The 19,922-nt window shown below is 47.2% G+C and overlaps 1 protein-coding gene across 13 annotated transcripts in view; it reads right to left on the reverse strand.

Moving 5' to 3' along the window:
* The window catches only part of Gatad2a (GATA zinc finger domain containing 2A), a 90,203-nt gene that overhangs the window by 21,997 nt on the left and 48,284 nt on the right, over nucleotides 1-19,922 (reverse strand). For 12 of the 13 annotated variants that reach the window (XM_031340049.1, XM_031340055.1, XM_031340053.1 and 9 more), the window contains one exon: nucleotides 8,842-9,099. In XM_031340049.1, the coding sequence (XP_031195909.1) occupies nucleotides 8,842-9,098 (257 nt within the window). In that variant the 5' untranslated portion in view covers nucleotide 9,099. Of the gene's footprint in view, nucleotides 1-8,841; nucleotides 9,100-10,586; nucleotides 10,678-19,922 lie in introns of those variants that run through there. The other variant, XM_031340057.1, reaches the window with a different exon arrangement.

The raw sequence follows: 19,922 nt of genomic DNA on the forward strand, positions 1-19,922 counted from the left end.
AGATGTGAAGTGAAGGATCACAGATGCACATGCTGAAACTGTGTGTTGAGGACATCACTCTAACAGCTGGGACACGGGTGTTTATTCAGGACAAACTCCAACAGACTGCTAGGGGGCCTAGCTTGCATGATGGGGAAGATGATATGCCCCCATGGTTGGCTTGTGTGTGGTTACCCCAAAGTGCAGCTATGGTGGGCAGTCACCTTTCTCTCACAGACTTGGCCTTGTGCTTCCATTAGAATGGGAAGGTGACAGAGGAGGACCTGACCCAGATGCAGGCCAGAGACCTAGTGGCAGAGTCATAAGAAATAAGCTGCCACATACACTAAAAACAATCTAGACATTTTAAGGGGAAAAGTCCCCAGCTTCTTTAACATGACTGGCCCTGCACAGACCTCAGGAGCCTGCCATTAACTGCTAGGCATGGACCAAGGGCAAACAAGACTGGTCATTGTCCAGATAATCATATGATGGACACAGCCCAAATCAGAGCTGTACAGAAGAACAGGACTGCAGAACTCAAGCAACACCACAAATCATGGTGAGCAAAGGAAGCCAAGAGGAGAGAGTGTGTGTGGAGCACTGTGGAAGGCTCTTTGGAAGAAGGTTCTGGGTGATACTTTCTTTTAACCTTGCTGTTTCAAGTGTATGTGCCTGTTGGATCTCATTATAGGGTAGAACTAGAGGAGGCTCTGCCTGTAAGCCATGTGTTATGTGCCCACAAAGATGACTATGGGACTCTCGTTTCTCCTACCCCCAGCCATCAGAAGCTGGGAAGCTTCCTCTACTTGCACTCCCACCACGGTGTGGCTTTACCATAGGTCCAAAGGCATTGGGTCCCAGAACACAATCACATCTCTAGAGCATAAGTAAGCTTACCTGTGGTGTATATGCATCTGTGTGTGGAAACCTATCAATTACACTTACACACACACACACACACAGACACACAGACACACACAGACACACACACACACACACACACACACACACACACACACACATACATCTGAGGTATGTGTACATAAGTGTGGAGACCTAGACTTGACTTGGGGCATTTTCCTTGATAATTCTCCACTTGATGCACTAAGACAGGATGTCTTGCTGAACCCTAGTATCCGCCAATTCAGGCTAGTCTAGTCTAGTCAGCCAGCTTCCCCTGCAGATCCCATCTCTGCTTCCTAAGGGCCAGGGTTCCAGGCAGCCACTAAGTCCTCCCAGCCTTTATGTAGGGTCTGAGGAAATCAAGCTTACACAGCAAGTGACTTGTGCACTGAACCATTTCCCAGCTACCTAAACCCTTGCTTTCCTTTTTTTCTATTTTTCTTTTTAATTTTTTGGGGTCTTTTTGAGGGGAGGGGGGCTGTTTCACTGTGCTGTCCTAGTGTGCTCTCTGTAGACCAGGCTGGTCTCTCAGACCCACCTGCCCTTGTCCCACGCTGCGTACTTCCCTCACTGTGTCTTGCAGATGCTGGCTGGCATGGCCTCTTTCTATGAGGTGGTTATTCCAGATTTGCCCTTGCACCTTGTCCCAAGCAGCCACTGGTGAAGGGCATGACCTGCTGGCTTTGACACCGGGCATATATTTTGAGGCCTGTCCCATCTCTGCAGAGGAAGCAAGGCCACCCACACAGCCCTCCCTCTGCACTCTCAGAGCTATTTGGCTTTTGTGGAAGACAGGAGCACTAGTAGGCATGTTATGTGTATATGCCACTTCAGTCCTTTTTCAGTGATCCTGTCATGAAGGACAGGGACACTAGTGCTGATAAGATCAACCTCAAGATCCCAAAAGTCGAGGCCCCATGTTGGCTGAAGGGAAGGTAGCCACAGTCGGTACATGGAATAAAGTGCTGACCAAAAGGGAAGAGGGAGGAGAAGATACAAGCTCCTGCAAGGCAGTGCCAGCACTGACCTGGGACAGACTGGAAAGAGACATTGGACTCCAAGTTGGCCTTGGAGGCCACAGACCTACAACTTCCTCTCAGGGTAAATGAAGGCATGGAGACAGTCTTGGTGGGGAGCAGTGTCATTCCCTTCAAGTAAGCCACACTATCAGCCTTCATTCCTCTCCAAGAACAACACAGTGCATAGGACTCACCCTCCAGCAGCCCAAGATGGTGGCACATCTATCATCCCAGCACTGAGGAAGGGGAAGAGGGTAAAGAGGAGTGCAAGGCCAGCTGGAGCTCAGCAGAGATCCAGACTAGGACTGTGACATAGGGCACCAAGCAGCTTCTTCTGTTTGTACCAGTTCAGCCTTGACCAGAAGTCCAGGCTGGGGTGGGGCAGCAATGGCCACAATCTCATGGCTGAGGGACCTCGTAGAACAAGACACACAACCTGGGGTACCTCTATGGATTGTTTTCATGAATGCATCATCATACAGACACCAAATATCTGGTATGAGAACCATACCATAGCGCACCCCTCCTCCCCATCTTTTTTGCAGTATATGTGGAACACAACCCCATTTACTTCCTAAATCATCTACATGGTGGGGCATTAACAGTACTATCCAGAGTGGACATGCACACAGTCTACATGGAGGGACATTAACAGTACTATCCAGAGTGGATATGCACACACTCAGGAAATGGAAGGAGGAGGATAAGGAGTTTGGAGGCAGCCTAACTACATGGCACTCTACTTCAACAATAAAAGAAGCACAAAGTCCTCGCATACTGTTCTCTACCACCTGGCCCCACATAGCCTCATATCTTCCTTTGGTTATCAGGTTAGTGGCAAGCGCCACTATTCACTGAGCCATTTTGTGGGCCTCATGCATACTTTTTTACTGGCCATATCCTGTAAATTATGTGAGGTCAGTCATTGGGATCTGCTATGGTCTATCCAGCATGGCCAGCTATGGGTCATCTGTGTCTTAGAATGTTCTCTACTTCCTTCCTGTGAATGAAGTATTAACCCACTTTACAGATACCTGGCTTTATCTCCTCTGGACTAGCATGCATCACACTGCTAGGGCTATGGACATCCAAGTTTCTCTGTGTGGGGGAAGTGGTTCTATTTCTCATGGTTTCATGTCTAGATTTGGAGGAAAATGTCTACTTATGCTACTTTATACTCTGACCAGAGGTATATGGGAGGCTCTGGTTTCTACACATCCTCACCCAATACCTGCTATTGTCTGCTGTCTTTATTATAGCGATCCCACAAATGTTCAGTGCATACTTGAGCTATATTGTGCTGTGCAGATTATCAAACAGGACAAGTAGATCAACAGTGGTTATATCCTCTGTAACCTTGTTGACTGTATCTAATTGCACTACCAATTACCAAGAGTAAACCACAACATCGGTAATCTTCTATTTAAAAATTGTTACTATCATGTTTATACATGATAGGAGAGGCACATGGAACAGTGTGCATATGAAGGGGAGAAAACAGCTTTATGGAGCTGGGTCTCTCCTTCCACCTATACAGGTTCTGTGGACTAAGCTCAGTTGGCTTGAGCAGCAAATACTTTTACCCACTGGGCCTTTCACCAGCCTAAGATCATCTATTTCTTATATAAATCTAGTCTAAGCCTTGCGCATTCTGGGCTCTGTGGTTAGGTGCATATGTGCTCATGACTGGTTCCTTCCTTATGTATCTTCATAAAATGTTCCTCTCTGAGCTAGTGCATGCACAACTTTAATTCTAGCACCCAGGAAGCAGAGGAGAATCTGTGTGCTATGAGCCAGTCAAAACTACACAATGAGATCCCCACCTCCAAAGGGCCTCTCTAGCTTGGCTCAGATGCCATGAGATGACTCTTTCACTTCATGCTCATGAAGTCACCCAGGGCTCTGCTGTTTGGTTGGTACGTATCTTTCCTCGAATCTATGGGGTGTCACTTAGACCACTGTGTGACTCATTATGTCCAGCTTGACACCCCTGCAACTGGCTGCTCTGTGGATACATTTGCCTTCTTTCTTGTTTTTTTTTTCTCGGCAACTTTGTCTTGTTTTTTTGTTAACATTTTCAGTTGATCACTTTAATTCTGTATTGCCTTCTTCATATTTTAGTTATTTCCTTGTCCAAGACAGGTTATCACTAGGTTATCCCAGGCCATGCTTTAACTCTTGGTCCTCCTAGCTGTGGTCATTAACTTTTCAAGTTAACAGACCAAGTCCATGATGGGCAGAGTGCTGCCTTGTGCCCCATACACCAAATAAATTGCTGGTTTTTGTCCTAGCCTCAAGAAGGAATGGGAGAACGTGTAGCAATCACACACCACACCTCACTGTTCTCTCACAGAAATTCTTGGGAAGATGCTGTGAGCCCTGGAAGGCTTCTACATACCAATGAGTACAGCTCCTGTCTTGCTGTGCCACTCACTGCCTTTTGAGAAGGAGATTTGATGCTTTCTTCAACATAATCTCAAATTGCTCTCCAATCACAATTATTCCAAATATAAAATACATACTACGAGACCGACAGAAAAACTTTGAAGTGAAAGAGACGGTTATAGAGCCCCGACCACTCTGCTATATCTGCCACCCTTATTACATGTCACATGACTGCAATAAGGCACACAAACATTGACAGAGACATCACTTAAGTGATTTTGATTTCAACCCAGCCACCTCCTCAAAGGGAAATACCATGCTCTCTGCCACCCTCAGAGCCTACCCCAAGGCTTCAAAATGCCCACAATGGGAGCACAAGCAAAAAGAGAAGTTTTTTGCTGTTGTTTTTTTTTCTTTTTCTTTTTTGAGACAGGGTTTCTCTGTGTATCCCTGGCTGTCCTGGAACCCACTCTGTAGACCAGGCTGGCCTCAAACTCAGAAATAGGCCTGCCTCTGCCTCCCAAGTGCTGGGATTAAAGGTGTACACCACAACTGCTCAGCGTTGGCGTTGTTCTTTTTTCTAAGACAAGCTTTGGCTGTCCTCCAATTCATAGACTCACCTGTCTTTCCCTCCCAAGAACTGTGATTAAAGATGTGCACCACCACATGCCAGTAAAAAGAGAAGCTTTGAAAGAACCAAATACAATTCTAGAAGCAGGCTGAAGAAATGGCTCAGCAGTTAAAAGCACACACTACTCTTGCAGAGAACCAAAGTTCGATTCCCAGCATCCACATCAGGCAACTCACAACTGCCTGAAACTCCAGCTTCAGTGAGCTGACACCCCTTCTTGGGTACACATACCACCACATATGCATAGAGAAAAGAGCAAAGAAACTCTAAAAACATACGTCCAAAACCCTTGGTAACAGTGGCCTGATACCAGGTCTCCTCCCCATCTCAGGTCTGAAAGGTTCCCAACTTCTGGTATAATGTAGCATGACTGTTTACACAGAATCTCTACATGAATCTCATCATTCAAAACACCTGACTTAGCATGAATGCTGTAAGCAGACATGTCACATTGATTAGCAACTAGCAAACAGAAGTCCTTACATGCTTAGTATAGGCACAAATTGTACACCCTTTCTTTTTGGTACTGGGCGTTAACCTCAGGGCCCTATGCTCTACCTGTGATGGTTAATCTTGACTCTCAGCTTGATGAATTTAGAATCACCTAAAAGATACACCACACCTCCAGCCTATTGGGAAGGAAAGGGAAAACTCACTGTGAGTGAAAGCAGCATACCATGGGATGGATCCAATTCTACATAAAGGAAGAGACAATTTGTGCACCAGCATTATTCATCATTCTTTGCTTTCTGATCACAGAACCACTGGTTGACCAGATGCCTCATGTGCAGGCTTCCATGCCCGACACAGTGCATTATATCCTCAAACCATTAACCAACTAAACTTTTCTCTCCTTAAGCAGGTTTTGTCAGATATTTTGTCATAGTGAGAAATATATTACTACTATTGCATCCACCCCAGCCCACTCATTACTTCTAATCTGTGATTGTTGAAACCATTAGTACAAAACCCACAGGACAGAGGGCACTGTCTGTACTATGAAGCAGTGCACATGAAGCTCACACACTTGGTGTGGAATAAAAGCCAGGTATCAAAAAGAATAGATACATAAAGTCCACAAATAACAACAGAGCTAATCTGTTGGAAACTAAGTTGTCCAATCAGGAAATTGAACATCTTTGAGGGGAATGGCCATATCAGCAGATACCCTCTTGGTCTGGGCTGACCTGAAGGCACACGCTTTTGAAAGCTACAGAGCAAGCACTGAGGAAACAACAGGACTTGGTGGTACCTATAATCTCAGGACTGGGGACAAGGAGAAAATTTGGGTTAGTGGGGCTCACTGTCTAAGAGCCTGACCAAACTGCCATACTCCAGGCCAGTGAAGAGACCCTGTTTTAAGAAATAAGATGGAACCAAAAACCAAAACAAACAAACAAAAAAAAAACAAAGCCGGGCAGCGGTGGCCCACGCCTTTAATCCCAGCACTTGGCAGGCAGAGGCAGGTGGATTTCTGAGTTTGAGGCCAGCCTGGTCTGCAGAGAAACCCTGTCTCAAAAAAACCAAAAAGAAAAAAAAAAAGAAATAAGATGGACAGCTTCTGATGAAGTGCCCCCCACACACACATGCACACATACCTTTGCACATACACAAGTTAATAAAAATTCAAAAGAGCTAGGCATGGTAGCACATATCTTTAAGCAGCAATGGAAAGCAGAGGCAGGAAGATCAATCTCTTTTGAGTTAAAGGCTAGCCTAGTCTGCATCCATAGTTCCAGACCAGCCAGGGCTACCAGTAAGACCTTGTCTGAGAGACAGAGACAGAGAGAAAATATGAATATAAAAACCCAAGTATTTGGGCAAAATCTACAGCTGACATGGCACCCACATGCCGCTTTAGTATGGCTCATCTAACTGTAGAACCTGGAACACTGAGGCCACTAATGTGGTGTACATTGGTCCTTAGATGCACATAAATGTATACACATTTGTATTATTTGAATTTTGGACTAGTTATGTTTTCTTATCAACCTCAGAAAAGTGTTCCAGTATAATGGGTTGAGCTGACACTATATGGAAATTAAGAGCCATATTGTCTGAACAAGAAAATATATGGCATTAAGCCCGCAAGCCCTTGTATGTATGCATCTAATAAATTGCTGTGGTGAGCTCAACGCAAGAGTACCTCAACCCTCACTACCCTGGGTGGATGCACTCAGTACATGAATCTGCTTGGAACCCAACTCCTGTCTGATACCCATAGAAACTCATACTCTGCCGGAGAGAAATCCCTAAAGGGGACCCTGGCCAGACACCCAAAGAAGACCAAACAGGGCTGCTCCCTTCAGACTGTCCCCATACTGCAGAGGTTGCCATCAAGAACACACTTCCTTCCTGTCACTTCATCAACCTGCAAAGCAGAGTGACTATTTCACCAGGAAGAAATGTGGCTGAGATGTTTTGCCCAAGCAGAGCTGCAGCATGTGACCTGGCCCTCACTCTGCCCATTGGCCTTCAGGGTTTTCGGTTCTTTTCCACTCTTACACCTGCATCAGCCAGAGTCCTAGCGGTCTCTAGTCTCTAGGCAGCCCTCAATCCAGGATATCTGGGTGATCTGTTCCCCAGATTGTCCTGAAATGTTAAGTACGTCGCAAGAAGTCACCAGTAAAAGCTTCAGTGAATGCCATATCTAAAGGACAGTTTTGGAACCAACAGCTCTAGGAGGGCCTCAGAGGTTCAGAGGCCTGGTGTACCCCTGGGTTTTAGCAGTAGAAGAGGGATCTTAACACCTTAACACTTACAACTTTGGACTTCACCATCCACCCCACAAAGGAGTAGGCCACAATAAACAAAACGTGGAGCATCCTGACATAACTCCAAAGAACCTACTCCCTCTCCACCTGCTTTGGGAGCTCACCCATCAGAGGTCTCATCAGACAGCTGAGGGCCCACAAAGTCAGAGGGAGGAAAAGGAGCCTCAGCCTATCACTGTGACTTATTCTAAAATAAGCCTTTAGTTTTAGAACAGGGCAGCAGAATGCAGTCAGAGAGGGAGAGAAGTTTCTGAGTGAGCAAGAGGTTGGTTACTAAGACAGGGCCCTGTGTGTTTCAGGCTGGCCTGCAACTCCATAATGTGGATGATAACCTTGAACTCCTCAGCTTCCTGTCTGCACTTCCTGGGATGGGCAGATCCTGCCACATGTGCCCAGATGAGAGAAGCCTTTCTAATGGTAAGTTCACAGAATGTTCTCAATAGAAGAGAGGCTGGAGTCTCACAGTGAACTCCAAGCCCTCACCAGATTTTGCATAGAATTGAAGATTGAAACCCCTGTGCACTTCAGGGAACATGTGGAGAACTAGCTTCCTCTTGCACTCCATCAGTGCTGGACCTCATTGAGCATACACATGAGGTAGACAAGGACCCCAAAGGTACAGGATCCCAGAGGTCAGAAGGGGAATCAGGGAAAGTATGTATCACAGGATAGGAGGCTGTGTCCTCAGTGAGAATCTGAGGTAAGTGATCCATTCTAGAGTGTTCTGAAGAAAGGGTAATGCAGCTGCTGGGAGAAAAAGGTTTCTGAGTGAAGTTGTGGTGGGAGGTTGAGTCTGAATTCCGTCAGCCTTTCACCTCTGAGTGTCATGAAGCACGATTCCCAGCAGAGCTCCTTTGAACTAATTGGTGATGTACAGGAGAAACCCACGGAAGAGATGACAGAAGCTGGGTAGAACAGGGAGGAGGCTCCTCCTTTGAGGAATAACACAGGCAAGGCATGGTAGCCTGGCCTCCCTGAGGCCACACCAAAGGAATGCTTCAGTCCTCCCACAATCTCAGAGGTGGCAGACCCAGTGGCAGCAGGGGACTTCCCATGGACAGCCACTGACAGCATCCCAGCCCAGGACTCAGGGATATCCTGCCCTGTACCAGCCTCTGCTAGGCTCCAACTGTCTTTTCTCACTCACCTGTGTGAGGTACGCATGTCCACAGGCCCGTCTCCTAACAGCCCCTCATCAGATCCTGTGCCCATGGCCTCTGTTGTCCTTGGCAACCCCTGGGCTGAGCCTGCACTCGGCTCTGGCATCACCCTGCTGTCTCCGTCCACTGTCAGCTCTGATGGTCCTCTCTCCATTTTCATTTTCTTGTTCTCCACATCATCCTCTGTTAGGTCAGGTTCAAGGGCTCGCTTCTGACTGCGGGTTCGGCATGCTTCTTCACTCATTCTGTATGTGAAAGGGAGGATACAGCGTTTGAATCCCTTCTGAAAAGTTTAGTTTGGAGGGTGGTTTTGTTTTCCTCATAGAGGCAGCTAACTAGAGAAGGGACAACAAAGACAGGGCCATAGAAGGCCCTCCAAGACTTCCCTCATACTCTCAGGATGGCTGGGCAGGAAGGAGTCCCACAGGCCTCTGGGGTGTGGCCACCTCTGAGAAGCCATGGAATCCAAGTGGGAGAAAAGCAGTGGCAGCTGTTACTGAACAGGGTCTTTCTGTGGAAGAATGGTGCCTATTATGGGTCTGAAAACCAGCACAGGGACCTGGCACCTGTATTGTAATGGTGTGTGTAGGACCTGGCCAGAGGTGACCTCAGGTGCTGTGTGCCGGAGCCCTCCAGGGAGCCAGAAGTGAGGGTCATACTAAACTCTTTGGTTGGCACAGACACACTCTGAGCACAGTATGGACTAGCTCATCCCAAGGTGCCACCACCATGGCCCAGTACCTGTGGCACACACACACACACACACACACACACACATATATATATATATATATCTTGATTCAAAGAAAAGGGAGAAAAACGCTGAGTCAGTTTTTGATCCCATGACATCACTGGGCTCCACATGACCCTTCCCAGGATTCAGTCAGAGAGACAAAGCACTTTCCAGAAAACCAGTCTGAACCGGTTCCAGACAACACAGCTGAAGTGAAGTGTTGTTAACCCTCGCAGAGACAAGAGGACAGCTTGCTGGCATTCCACGGCGTAGTCTGGGACAAGGCACTCTTAAAGGGGCCGCTCAGAAGCCAGGTCTTACTTAACACTGCAGGACACTAGCCTAGGGAAAGTCAGAGAGAACCTAGAGTTCACTAGGGACAGGGAAAAAAATCTGGCTGGGCTCTGGCAGGATCCAAGGGACAGCTCCACAAGACATCTGGCATTGAGTATATCCCTGCAGAGAACCTCAGCTCACATCTCCAAGCAGGCTTTATGGGAAGCCCTCCGATTCTGCATCCTAATGGAGGGATACCTCCTTCTGGGTGCCTCAGTTTTCCCACTGGAAAACATGGTAGAAAAGGCCTGTCCTGGACAAAGCCAGTTCTGGAAACCCCTTCCAAGGTTCTGGGAGGCTGGGGTACATCCCATCCTATCAAGGATGCACTCCCACGCCAGACCAGAGTCCACCCTCACCTCCGTGATCCAGTCACCCTCTTCTATAGTCCTTGGACCCAAGAGCTTCCTCTTTACCACCACCTAGGTTAAAATTAATGCTCTGACCTTAACATGACTCTGCCAAGGATAGAGGTGGGGACAAGGTCACAAGCCTCAGTGGGCTTCATCTGCACCCAACTCTCTCCTGCCACCCCAACCTATACCCTGACAACCTCCACCAGATTCTTGAGCACCCACCACATCCCTCCACTCTAACAGCAACCCTCTCAGCATTGGAGACTTCTATGGCTTTGCTCTTCCTCCAACAAGCCTGACCACAAACCTTGCCACACTTGCTGACAATCTGTCTGTCTTGCCTCCCAGCGAAAGCAAACAAGTCACTGTCCTGGGGTGTCAGGGTTCTGCTTGAAGAAGAGTTGCTGAGTTCTAGAACAAGAGGAAGCAGACTGGCAGTATCTCAGACAGGACAGAAACATGCCCAGGCCTGGGCAGGAGATAGATGGGGAGCTCAGGACCTCTAACAATAAGGATATGTGGGAACTGAGGGGCATTATGGCTATCAAAAGTGAAGCTCACTGGTGGGGGCACACTCCCTTCTTTAATCCCAGCACTCTAGAAGCAGAGACAAGTGGATCTCTTATGAGTTCCAGGCTACACAGAGAGACCCTGAAAAGCCTGGTCAACAAAATAGAATGAAGCTCTAGGTCTGTCCCTGCTCCCAAGTTCTGCCATCATAACTCAGTAGGAGGAAGGCAGGGCTTTCGTACAGCAGCCCCAGGCCTTGATCTCAGCCTCTCCTTAGCTCATCTGAATCCACCAGAAACCCTGCCTGAAATCTATCTTCTCCATCCACTGCCTTACTTCTTTGTTGCTATGAAAGGGCTAAGGAAAAGCAATGGTCTACCAGGGGTTGAGGGAACTGCTTTTCATATCCCTAGGAGCTGCCCATTGTATGGAGATCGGTATCTACTCAGAACTCAAGCAGGGCCCAGAACCTTGAGCCAACCTCAGGGTAGGTGTGGGTGAAGGCAGGAGAGGAGATGCCTGGAATTTGCCTCCCCACTTCCAGAAAGACAAGCACAGCTGGAGGGGTGGGCACCAGAGAGAGATCCCAGTAGGCTGTGCCCTCCCCACTAGGGCCTGAGCTTCCACAGCTGTGCCTTTGAGGAGTAACCAATCCAGCCCATTGTGATATTCTGTGGTAAGAGTAGTCCCAACTCCCTCAAGGCCACCAGAGACAAGGTCTCCTGGGACCAGCACTGATAGGTACTGACAGTACAGTAAGCACAATGTGGGCAGGAAGAAACCAGCTTCCCTTAGGAAGCCTCCTAAGAGGTAGAGAAAGGGTTTAAATCACTCACCTGTAAATGGGGGTGGGTTTCAAAATTCCCAAAGGAAGGGAAAAGAAAGCTGCCACACCTATCACAGGCCTGTTCAGGGAGAATAGCTATCACAGGCCTGTTCAGGGAGATGGGTCTCAGCAGGCACTGCCTATGTGGCAGCAATACAGGATATGATGGTCATTTTAAGAGATATGAAGGTCACAGGGCCATCCACCTACCATGGAATGGGGCTAGGATGCTTAGAGCAAGCCCCAACATCCTGGGCTGAGCCCCACACCTGCCCTGTGCAGCAACCCCAATAACATTCAGTGGGGCCTAAAGGCTAGTAAGTGAAGATAAAGCACTGGGCTTTCTCAACAAGAATCCTACACAGGTGCCTCTGCCAGCCCTGGGACTAAGGGGCCCGAGTCCTTGTGGTACACCAACAGTGGATATCTGGGCAGTACAAATATCACTAACTGCTACCTGGATGCTGCCTCCTTTCAATAAAATACCACAATGCAACTGGAGGGAGAACCTGGGACAGGAAACTGACTAAACGAACAAGCTTAAGCTAAGCAGCACGTCAACACTCAATGGGTTTTAGACTTTGGTGTTCTTCTGACTATGGTGGCTCAACCTCAATTAGCAATACTCCAAAATGTGTATTCCAAACATTAATGGAGGAGTGGCAGTAAGTGGCATGGACAAAACCTACAACTGATGTTTGTAACCCGGGGAACCTTAGCACTGTGAGAGGGAAAGAGGAAGGGGATGTTAAGAGGGGGGAAGAGAAGGCAAAGAAAAACATTTCCCACTCCTTCACTCAATAGCAGCCCTGGGCCTCTACCAGAAGAGCTGCTGTCCTAGGGGCTGGGGATTACTCCGTGCTCAGGAATGCACAGCTGGGCAAAGACCGAAATGGCCAAGGGTGTCAGGTGTCAGGACTGAGTGGTTAGAGCAAGCAGAGAAGCAGAGGCCAGGTGGGAAACTCAGTCCTAATAGAGACAGTGCGGGGGCTGGAGAGATGGCTCAGCGGTTAGGAGCACTGATTGCTCTTCCGAAGGTCCCGAGTTCAAATCCCAGCAACCACATGGTGGCTCACAACCATCCGTAATGAGATCTGATGCCCTCTTCTGGTGTGTCTGAAGACAGCTACAGTGTACTTGCACATAGTACATAAATAAACCTTAAAAAAAAAAAAAAAAAATAGAGACAGTGCGGATGGCCTGTGGGGAGGTAACAGGAGCATGATGATCCAGGGAAGTATGAGGGCCTGGACTCAGATCATAGAGGTCCACCTTACTCTAAAGTAGTATCTGGCTGATAGGTAATGGGACACTGAGGGACAAGACAGTGCTGTGGGAACATATTTCCCTCCTAGGTGTGCTCTGAAGCTCCTGTAACCATGGAGGAAGGGGGGACTGCTCTCTTCTGGAACTGGGACAGAAAATTCAAGACTACAGTTTGATGCAACTATGAAACACTCCTTGAGGAAGGATAGCCTTTGCCCTGGGGCTTTAAGGGGCCATCACTTCCTGTCTCACTTCCTGTCTGAAAGAAAGCAGACCATATGAAGCAGCCTACACAAGGACAGGACAACTGAAGGACATGCCAAGGTGCCATTGCCCCAGGATCACATGGAGCCCAATCATACAGCACAGAGGCCCTGCTGCCCGGTTCCTCCTGGCCTGCAGCTGGCACTCTCCAGAGAGTTGTGCTCCAAGCTGGAGATCTGCTCTGACCACACAGCACAGCCAGGCTCTTATAGCCAAGACCCAAGCAGCTGGGGAGGTACAAAGGAGAGAAGACAGCTAAGCTCTAACAGGCAGGTTTCCTCCAAGCCAAAACAGACACTTAGACCTGCCTGGGTGGGCCCAAGCCACTTCCTGCCACACATCCAAATGACAGAGTGGCAGGGACTCTTCTGGAAGAATTTAGACTCGAAAGCCCAAGTCTCAACCTCTCAATACTGCCTCAGTGAAGCAAAGTAAAAGAATCTAATTCAGCTTAGGAGACAAAAAGGTAATCCAGGGCAAAGAATAGAGTGCAGACTCAGTTTAGCCATTCATACTCATCAGCATGTGGAAAAGACATGGACTGAGACCAAAAACAGACTGAAGGAGAAAAAGTCAAGTTGCTGAGTAATGAGTTTTAAAATGCTTACCAGTAGCTTATCATCCCAACCCAAAAAGGACTGAGGACAGAGGAGGGAAATGGTAACATTTTACAAACACCTACGAAGCTAGGAGCAGAAAGCTTGTTTCAGACCAGACTGAACTACAGGGTGAATTCCATGACTTCCAGGGTCATATAGTAAGTTCCTATCTCAAAACTGTGGAAATAGTCTATACCTATGATATAGGATCATGTGTAGAAGGACTCTGTCCTGCTGTCCTGACTGTACATACGCCAATGGCATGGCTGTGCCCAAATAAAACTAGGCACCATAATGGGCCACCAGCCTTCAAAGCCATCTAGCCTAGTGTTTCTGGTTTTACACAGAGCAAAGGTACACCAGCCCAGCTTCTAGTATCTTCTTTTTTTTTTTTTCCTCACAAATATGTGGAAATCTAAAGGCAAAGAGGCCACATTATACAAAAAAGTGGTGTGCTACAAAATCAACTGCTTCAGATCTAGTGCAGGACTTTGGAGATGCCTCTGGAGGACTAGGGGGAAAATAGAACCTGAGCACACTACAGGCACGTGTGTGGAAATCTATGGCCCATGGAGGTTCTATAGCAGAATGGAGCTACGGAAACCAGAACAGGTCTCTGGGGCATCTAAAGCTTGGGGAGGGACCATGTGAAACCCTGAGATAGTTCACCTGGCAGGCTCATCCATGAGGATGGAAAAGTCCTGAGGGAAGGACAGAGGCCCCCAGAAAGACATTTATACTGGGTGTGAGCTCTGCCACATGGCTTTGCTGCCCTCCTCGTGAACTCTAGACCTAGGTGATTAACAGCACTCCACTCCAAACTGTTATTCAGTGGGGCACCTTATCCAGTACATGCTGGGGCTCCAGAACTTGGAGGCAAGGGACTTCTGAGGTTATCACCTACTGTCTGGACATAGACTCCATAGACTCTTAAACAGACCAGCCTTGTAGAACATGTACAAACATACACATATGCACTCCTAATGTTCACTGGTATGTTTGTACATACACAAATGCATACACACAACCTGATCAGCTCCTCCTCTAGTTTCTATTTCTTACTCATTTCTCTAAGTAAAGGTCTGTCTTCTATGACAATGTTGACCAACCGACAGCTCTAAGCCCCCAGTCCACAGAGCTGTCTCATGAATACAGAAAACCACCCAGGCATAGTGGCACCTGTCATCTCAGCACTCAGCAGGTCAAGGCAGGAAGGTTAAGTCCAGGCCTGACTACAGACTGAGAACCTGTCTGGAAACAAATACCTCAAGGGTTGAGGGGACCTCAGCAACTGAGCACTTGCTTAGTATGTACAAGCCTGGGAGCTGGAGGAGAAAAAGGAAAGAGGACGGAAGGTTCCAGTGTCTGCTTTTGCAAATAAACACTTTTCAACAATCTTATTAAGGTAGGAGATATGTAAAAGATGCTTCCAAAATAAGGTTCTTTAAGATGTACTTAAGAAAATTAAAGGCCAGGTGTGGTATTGCATGCCTTTAATTGCAGTACCCAAAGGCAGAGGTAGGCCAACCTGGACTACACAGAGTTCCAGGACAGCCAGAGCTACTACATAAGAGAACCTCTGTCTCAAAATAAATAAAAATTACAGAGAAAAGAAAATTATGGTAAAGAATAAATTATAAGTAGTTTTAAGATATTAAAGTACATTTCAATATTTAAGTAAAATTTTAGGCCTAAGTGAAGCTTGGTGGCAGCACCCATCTATCCTGTGCTAGATCAAGAGTTTGTTCCTCAGCACTACAGAATCAAACTCCTTTTGCATGGGTTCCTACATGCAGCAATGTACAGACAGTCTTGGCAAAGAACAAAGCAGTTTTGGAGGAACGAGTCATCCCCAGAAAACACCACAGCCCCCAGTGAAGCTACAGAAGGCACCCCCCCCCGACCCAGCTAAATGCTGCAAACCTCAAAAAGACAGCACCCACATACCAACTGTGCACCGTTCTCTGTACAGCCCTGGCCTCTCAGCCCTTCTAGGAATAGTCACCTCTTAAATCCAGCCAGACAACAAGAAAAAGCCATGTATCTGACCTGATTAGAGCCCCAAGGGAGGCAAGCAGGGAGTAAGGTCTACAGACAGTGAACATGCCTGCTATATGTGTCATCTCAAGAGCCTTCAGTCTCCCCAATATGTCTGCGTGAGATAGGAGTGGCCCCATATAGACACCTGACCTCAAGCTGTGTCCTGTGCTGGCCTTCAGCCCAGGGAGAGGAATGTGCTGCCCAGTGTGGCCATGTGAAAGAAAAACTGAGATCTATGTAATGACCCAGGTTCTAGATTTGAGGTATCACTGTGAGTGACACATTAGTAGGCCACAGCCATCTCTTAAGCCTGAGACTACTAGTATCATGAAGCAGAATCCATAACCCTTACAGGCAGATCACTCCTGTAGGACCTAGCCTGATTTTACATCCACCTGGATGTACCTGGAAAGGACAAATTGTTTTGCATACAATGTCCCCAAAGGTTCAGATGGAACATCTCCCATAAAGACACGCTGAGTAAAAGGTGAGGGACCAAGATGTATCCCACATCCCTTTCACATAGGTAGGCACCCTTGCCACAGTAGTGCTGCTGGTTGTTGCTCTTCCCTGAAGGAGGCCCAGGGCAGGGAGGCGTGGCTTTGAAGCCCACGTCTAAGAAAAACAGGAGGTTCCACAGCCCATGACAAGAAAGAATCAGGTTAGAACCCTTAATACTTTCATGCCCGAGGGCAGACAGTCCCCTTGCACACACCTGCACCTGTAGCCACCTCCAGTACACAGAGCTGAGCTGCCACATGAAGCATCACAGTGGAGGTCATGAGCCTCTGGTAGTCTCTGACACCCTACCACCCAGCACTCCCTCACCCTAAGGTTGAGGAAAGGTTGGCTCTGCTCACTGCCCACACGACTCTTCCACTAGGTCTCAGCTGAAACGTGCAGCATCTATATGTTCACCTGTTTATACATTCTGACCCCTTTCCTGAGACAGGAGACACCTCTTTATTCCATGTTACCAGGGCCCAGTGCAGGAACAATGCTCAGCACAAAAGAACACAAAAGAGACACTGGATGGACACTCTCTAAACTAGTAAAGAACTAGAGCACACTTGCTTTCCCTTACTCCCCTCCTGTAAACTAAGCCAGAAGAATCTTCATGCCAAGACGGAAAACAGTGACTGAAAGCAAACAGAAGCCAGCAGGTAAAGCAGTACTTCTGTAGCCCAGTCCTCCACAAGCAGCCTGAACAGCAGAGCAAGGCATCTAGAAAAACCAAACCTAACGGAATAGTAGGTATTCCTGACAAGTGGGAGGCTGAAAAAGGAGGACTGTATCCTGGGCTACAGAGTGAGACACTGTTACAAAATACAACAGCAACTACTCAAAAATGGATCAAAGAACTAAATTTAGAGAATATTAAACCACAGGTGAGACTTCCTATCCTTGAAGATGGCAGTAGGTTCTCACACATCTCATCAAAAGCTACCAACAGCAACACATAGGGCAATCTGGAGCTAGGGAGAAGTTCTGACCTTGCCACCCATAAAGCACACTTTACAAAGTGCTAGGGCAATAGCATGAGTGCAACTGAACCACAGGGCAGACAGTCTTGCCAGCTTGGCCAGTGAAGACTTGCTCTCAACAACAAGGTGGGGGTCACCTCAGGAATACTGAGGCTATCCTCTGGCCTCTAGGTACACATGCGCACACACAAGAGCATGCACACACACTAAAAGATAATATATACTGCAAAATTTATACTACAAAATTAAAACTGTGTGCATCAATCGCTACTACCAGCCACTGGAGCACACCTTTAATCCCAGCTTGGGAGGCAGATGTAGGCGGTCTCAGTAAGTTCCTGACCAGCCTCATCTACAGAATGAGTCCCAGGACACATAGGGCTACAAAGTGAGTGCTTGTCTCTCAAAAAAAAAAAAAAAAAAAAAAAAAAAAAAAAAAAAAAAAAAAAAAAAAAAACCAACAAAATATCAATACAATGAAACAGACACACAAAATCTTCTCCTTGAGAGCCTGGTATCCAAAACATCTTACCAATAGAGGAAGAATTCTTTATGGCTAAGGGACAGTCAAGGGAGCTTGCTGATTCACAGCAGCTCCTCCTCCAAGGAAGAACAAAATTACATGTCAACTAAAAAACCAAAGGACCAGCCAGCTAGATCTCCAAGTTCAAGGAACTACAAAGTGAGTTCCAAGACAGCCAAAACTACACAGAAGCCCTATCTCAAAATACAAAATGAAACACACGCATGCACGCACGCACACGCCCACCCACCCCCAGGAAAACACTTGAATAGACTTTTCTTGCAGCCATTCAAATGACTAATAAGGAGATCAGAGGGACAGCTCACAACTGCCTGCCAACTCCAGCTTCAGGGGATCCAATGCCCTTGAGCACCCATATACACACATGTCCATAAAAGATAAGATTTTAAAATGTTTTGGAATTAGGGAGAACTGTGTCATACCTTGAGTATATTGAATGCCACCAGATACCACACTTTGAAATGGTGAAAATGTCAATTCTTGCATTGGTGGCTATTACCCAGTTTGGTGTTTTGTTTTGTTGTGGGAAGCAGAGGAGGTGATGTCCAAGACCTAAGGGTTGCAGCTATTTGAGCCTGGTGATCAATAACAAGAGCTGGTTCTTAAGGAAAGATGTTTGATGAAGTACAGCTCCAGAGCCTGCAGCTGCCATGCCAGCAATGGCAGCTATCAGGGAACCCAGACTGCTACAGTGGTTCACTACACAAATGGGATTCTGAGCCTTGCCCCAGAGCAAAGGTGCCAAGACCTGGCAGTGTGGCCTATGGAACATTCATGGGACAGGGAACTCTAGAGCAGCTGTGCTGAGGAAGGCTGTGGTCCCCTGCAGTTCCTAGGCCACCATTTAAGATCCTCTTTCAAAACTAAACAAGGAAGCTAGGCCGTGGTTGCACACGCCTTTAATCCCAGCACTTGGGAGGCAGAGGCATTTCTGAGTTTGAGGCCAGCCTGGTCTACAGAATGAGTTCCAGAACAGCCAGGGCTATACAGAGAAATTCTGTCTCAGAAAAAAAACAAACAAACAAACAAACAAAAAAAAACAGAAAACAAAAAACAAAACAAAAAAACTAAACAAGGGCTTTGGTGTGGGAGGGCATGCCTTTTGATCCTAGCACTCTAGAAAAGACGGGTGGATCTAAGAGAGTTTGAGGCCAGCCTAAACTACACAGTGAGTTCTAGACCAGCTAGCATTACTTTATAGGACCCTGGCTTAAAAAACGGACAGCTGGGCCATGGTGGCACATGCCTTTAGTCCCAGCACTTGGGAGGCAGAGGCAGAGGCAGGCAGATCTCAGAGTTCAAGGGTAGCCTGGTCTACAGAGTGAGTTACAGGACCACAAACAAGGAAGACACAGAGAAACCCTTGGGGGGCGGGGACGGAGAACACAACTACTGCTATCTGAGCTGCTGGCTTGAATTTCAAAAAAAAAAAAAAAAAAAAAAAATCATTAAATGACTCTTTTAGCTTGGGATTAGAACAGAGTTTCAAAGGTTACCTCCTGTCATCTTGTGCTATGTATTTATGAGAAGGGGCTTTCTCAGCACCAATAGTTTTAAAGTCAAGGAATCAACTCTTGAGAGAGACTGAAGATACTGCAACAACGTCTATCAGCCCAAGCCCAGCACAGGCTGCTGAGGCACACGGCTGGTGCTTACTGCCTGCAGGAGCTTATGGTGAAGTGCTTTTACCTACTGAGCCATCTTGCTGACCATAAATTTTTGTTATGGAAAATTCCAAGCACACCCACAAAGTAGTAGTGATGCCATGATGGGACATGTCCGCTCCCCAGGTCCCTGGCCTCATGTCTTCCATGCCCCACACTGGCCTTTGTGAAGCCAATGCTTTGGACATGCCCTTTGGTGACACTTTCAACCCCTTAACAGTTCATCCCTCCCTCCCTGTAGATATGCTTGCCCTCCCCAACACCACCCCTAAATTAAGTCATTTGTTTGCCATAGTTGGGTTCTGTGAGTGAGGTTTCTGCAGTTAACATGATATGAACCCAATTTCCTATAAACTGATCTTTAAGACAAAATGGCCAGTACACATCCTTCTGGACGCTCATACCACCACCCTGCCCCACCACTAAACACTGTTGGCCATTGATAT

This window comes from Mastomys coucha, unplaced genomic scaffold, assembly GCF_008632895.1.
Source record: "Mastomys coucha isolate ucsf_1 unplaced genomic scaffold, UCSF_Mcou_1 pScaffold22, whole genome shotgun sequence".
NCBI classification, from domain to species: Eukaryota; Metazoa; Chordata; class Mammalia; order Rodentia; family Muridae; genus Mastomys; species Mastomys coucha.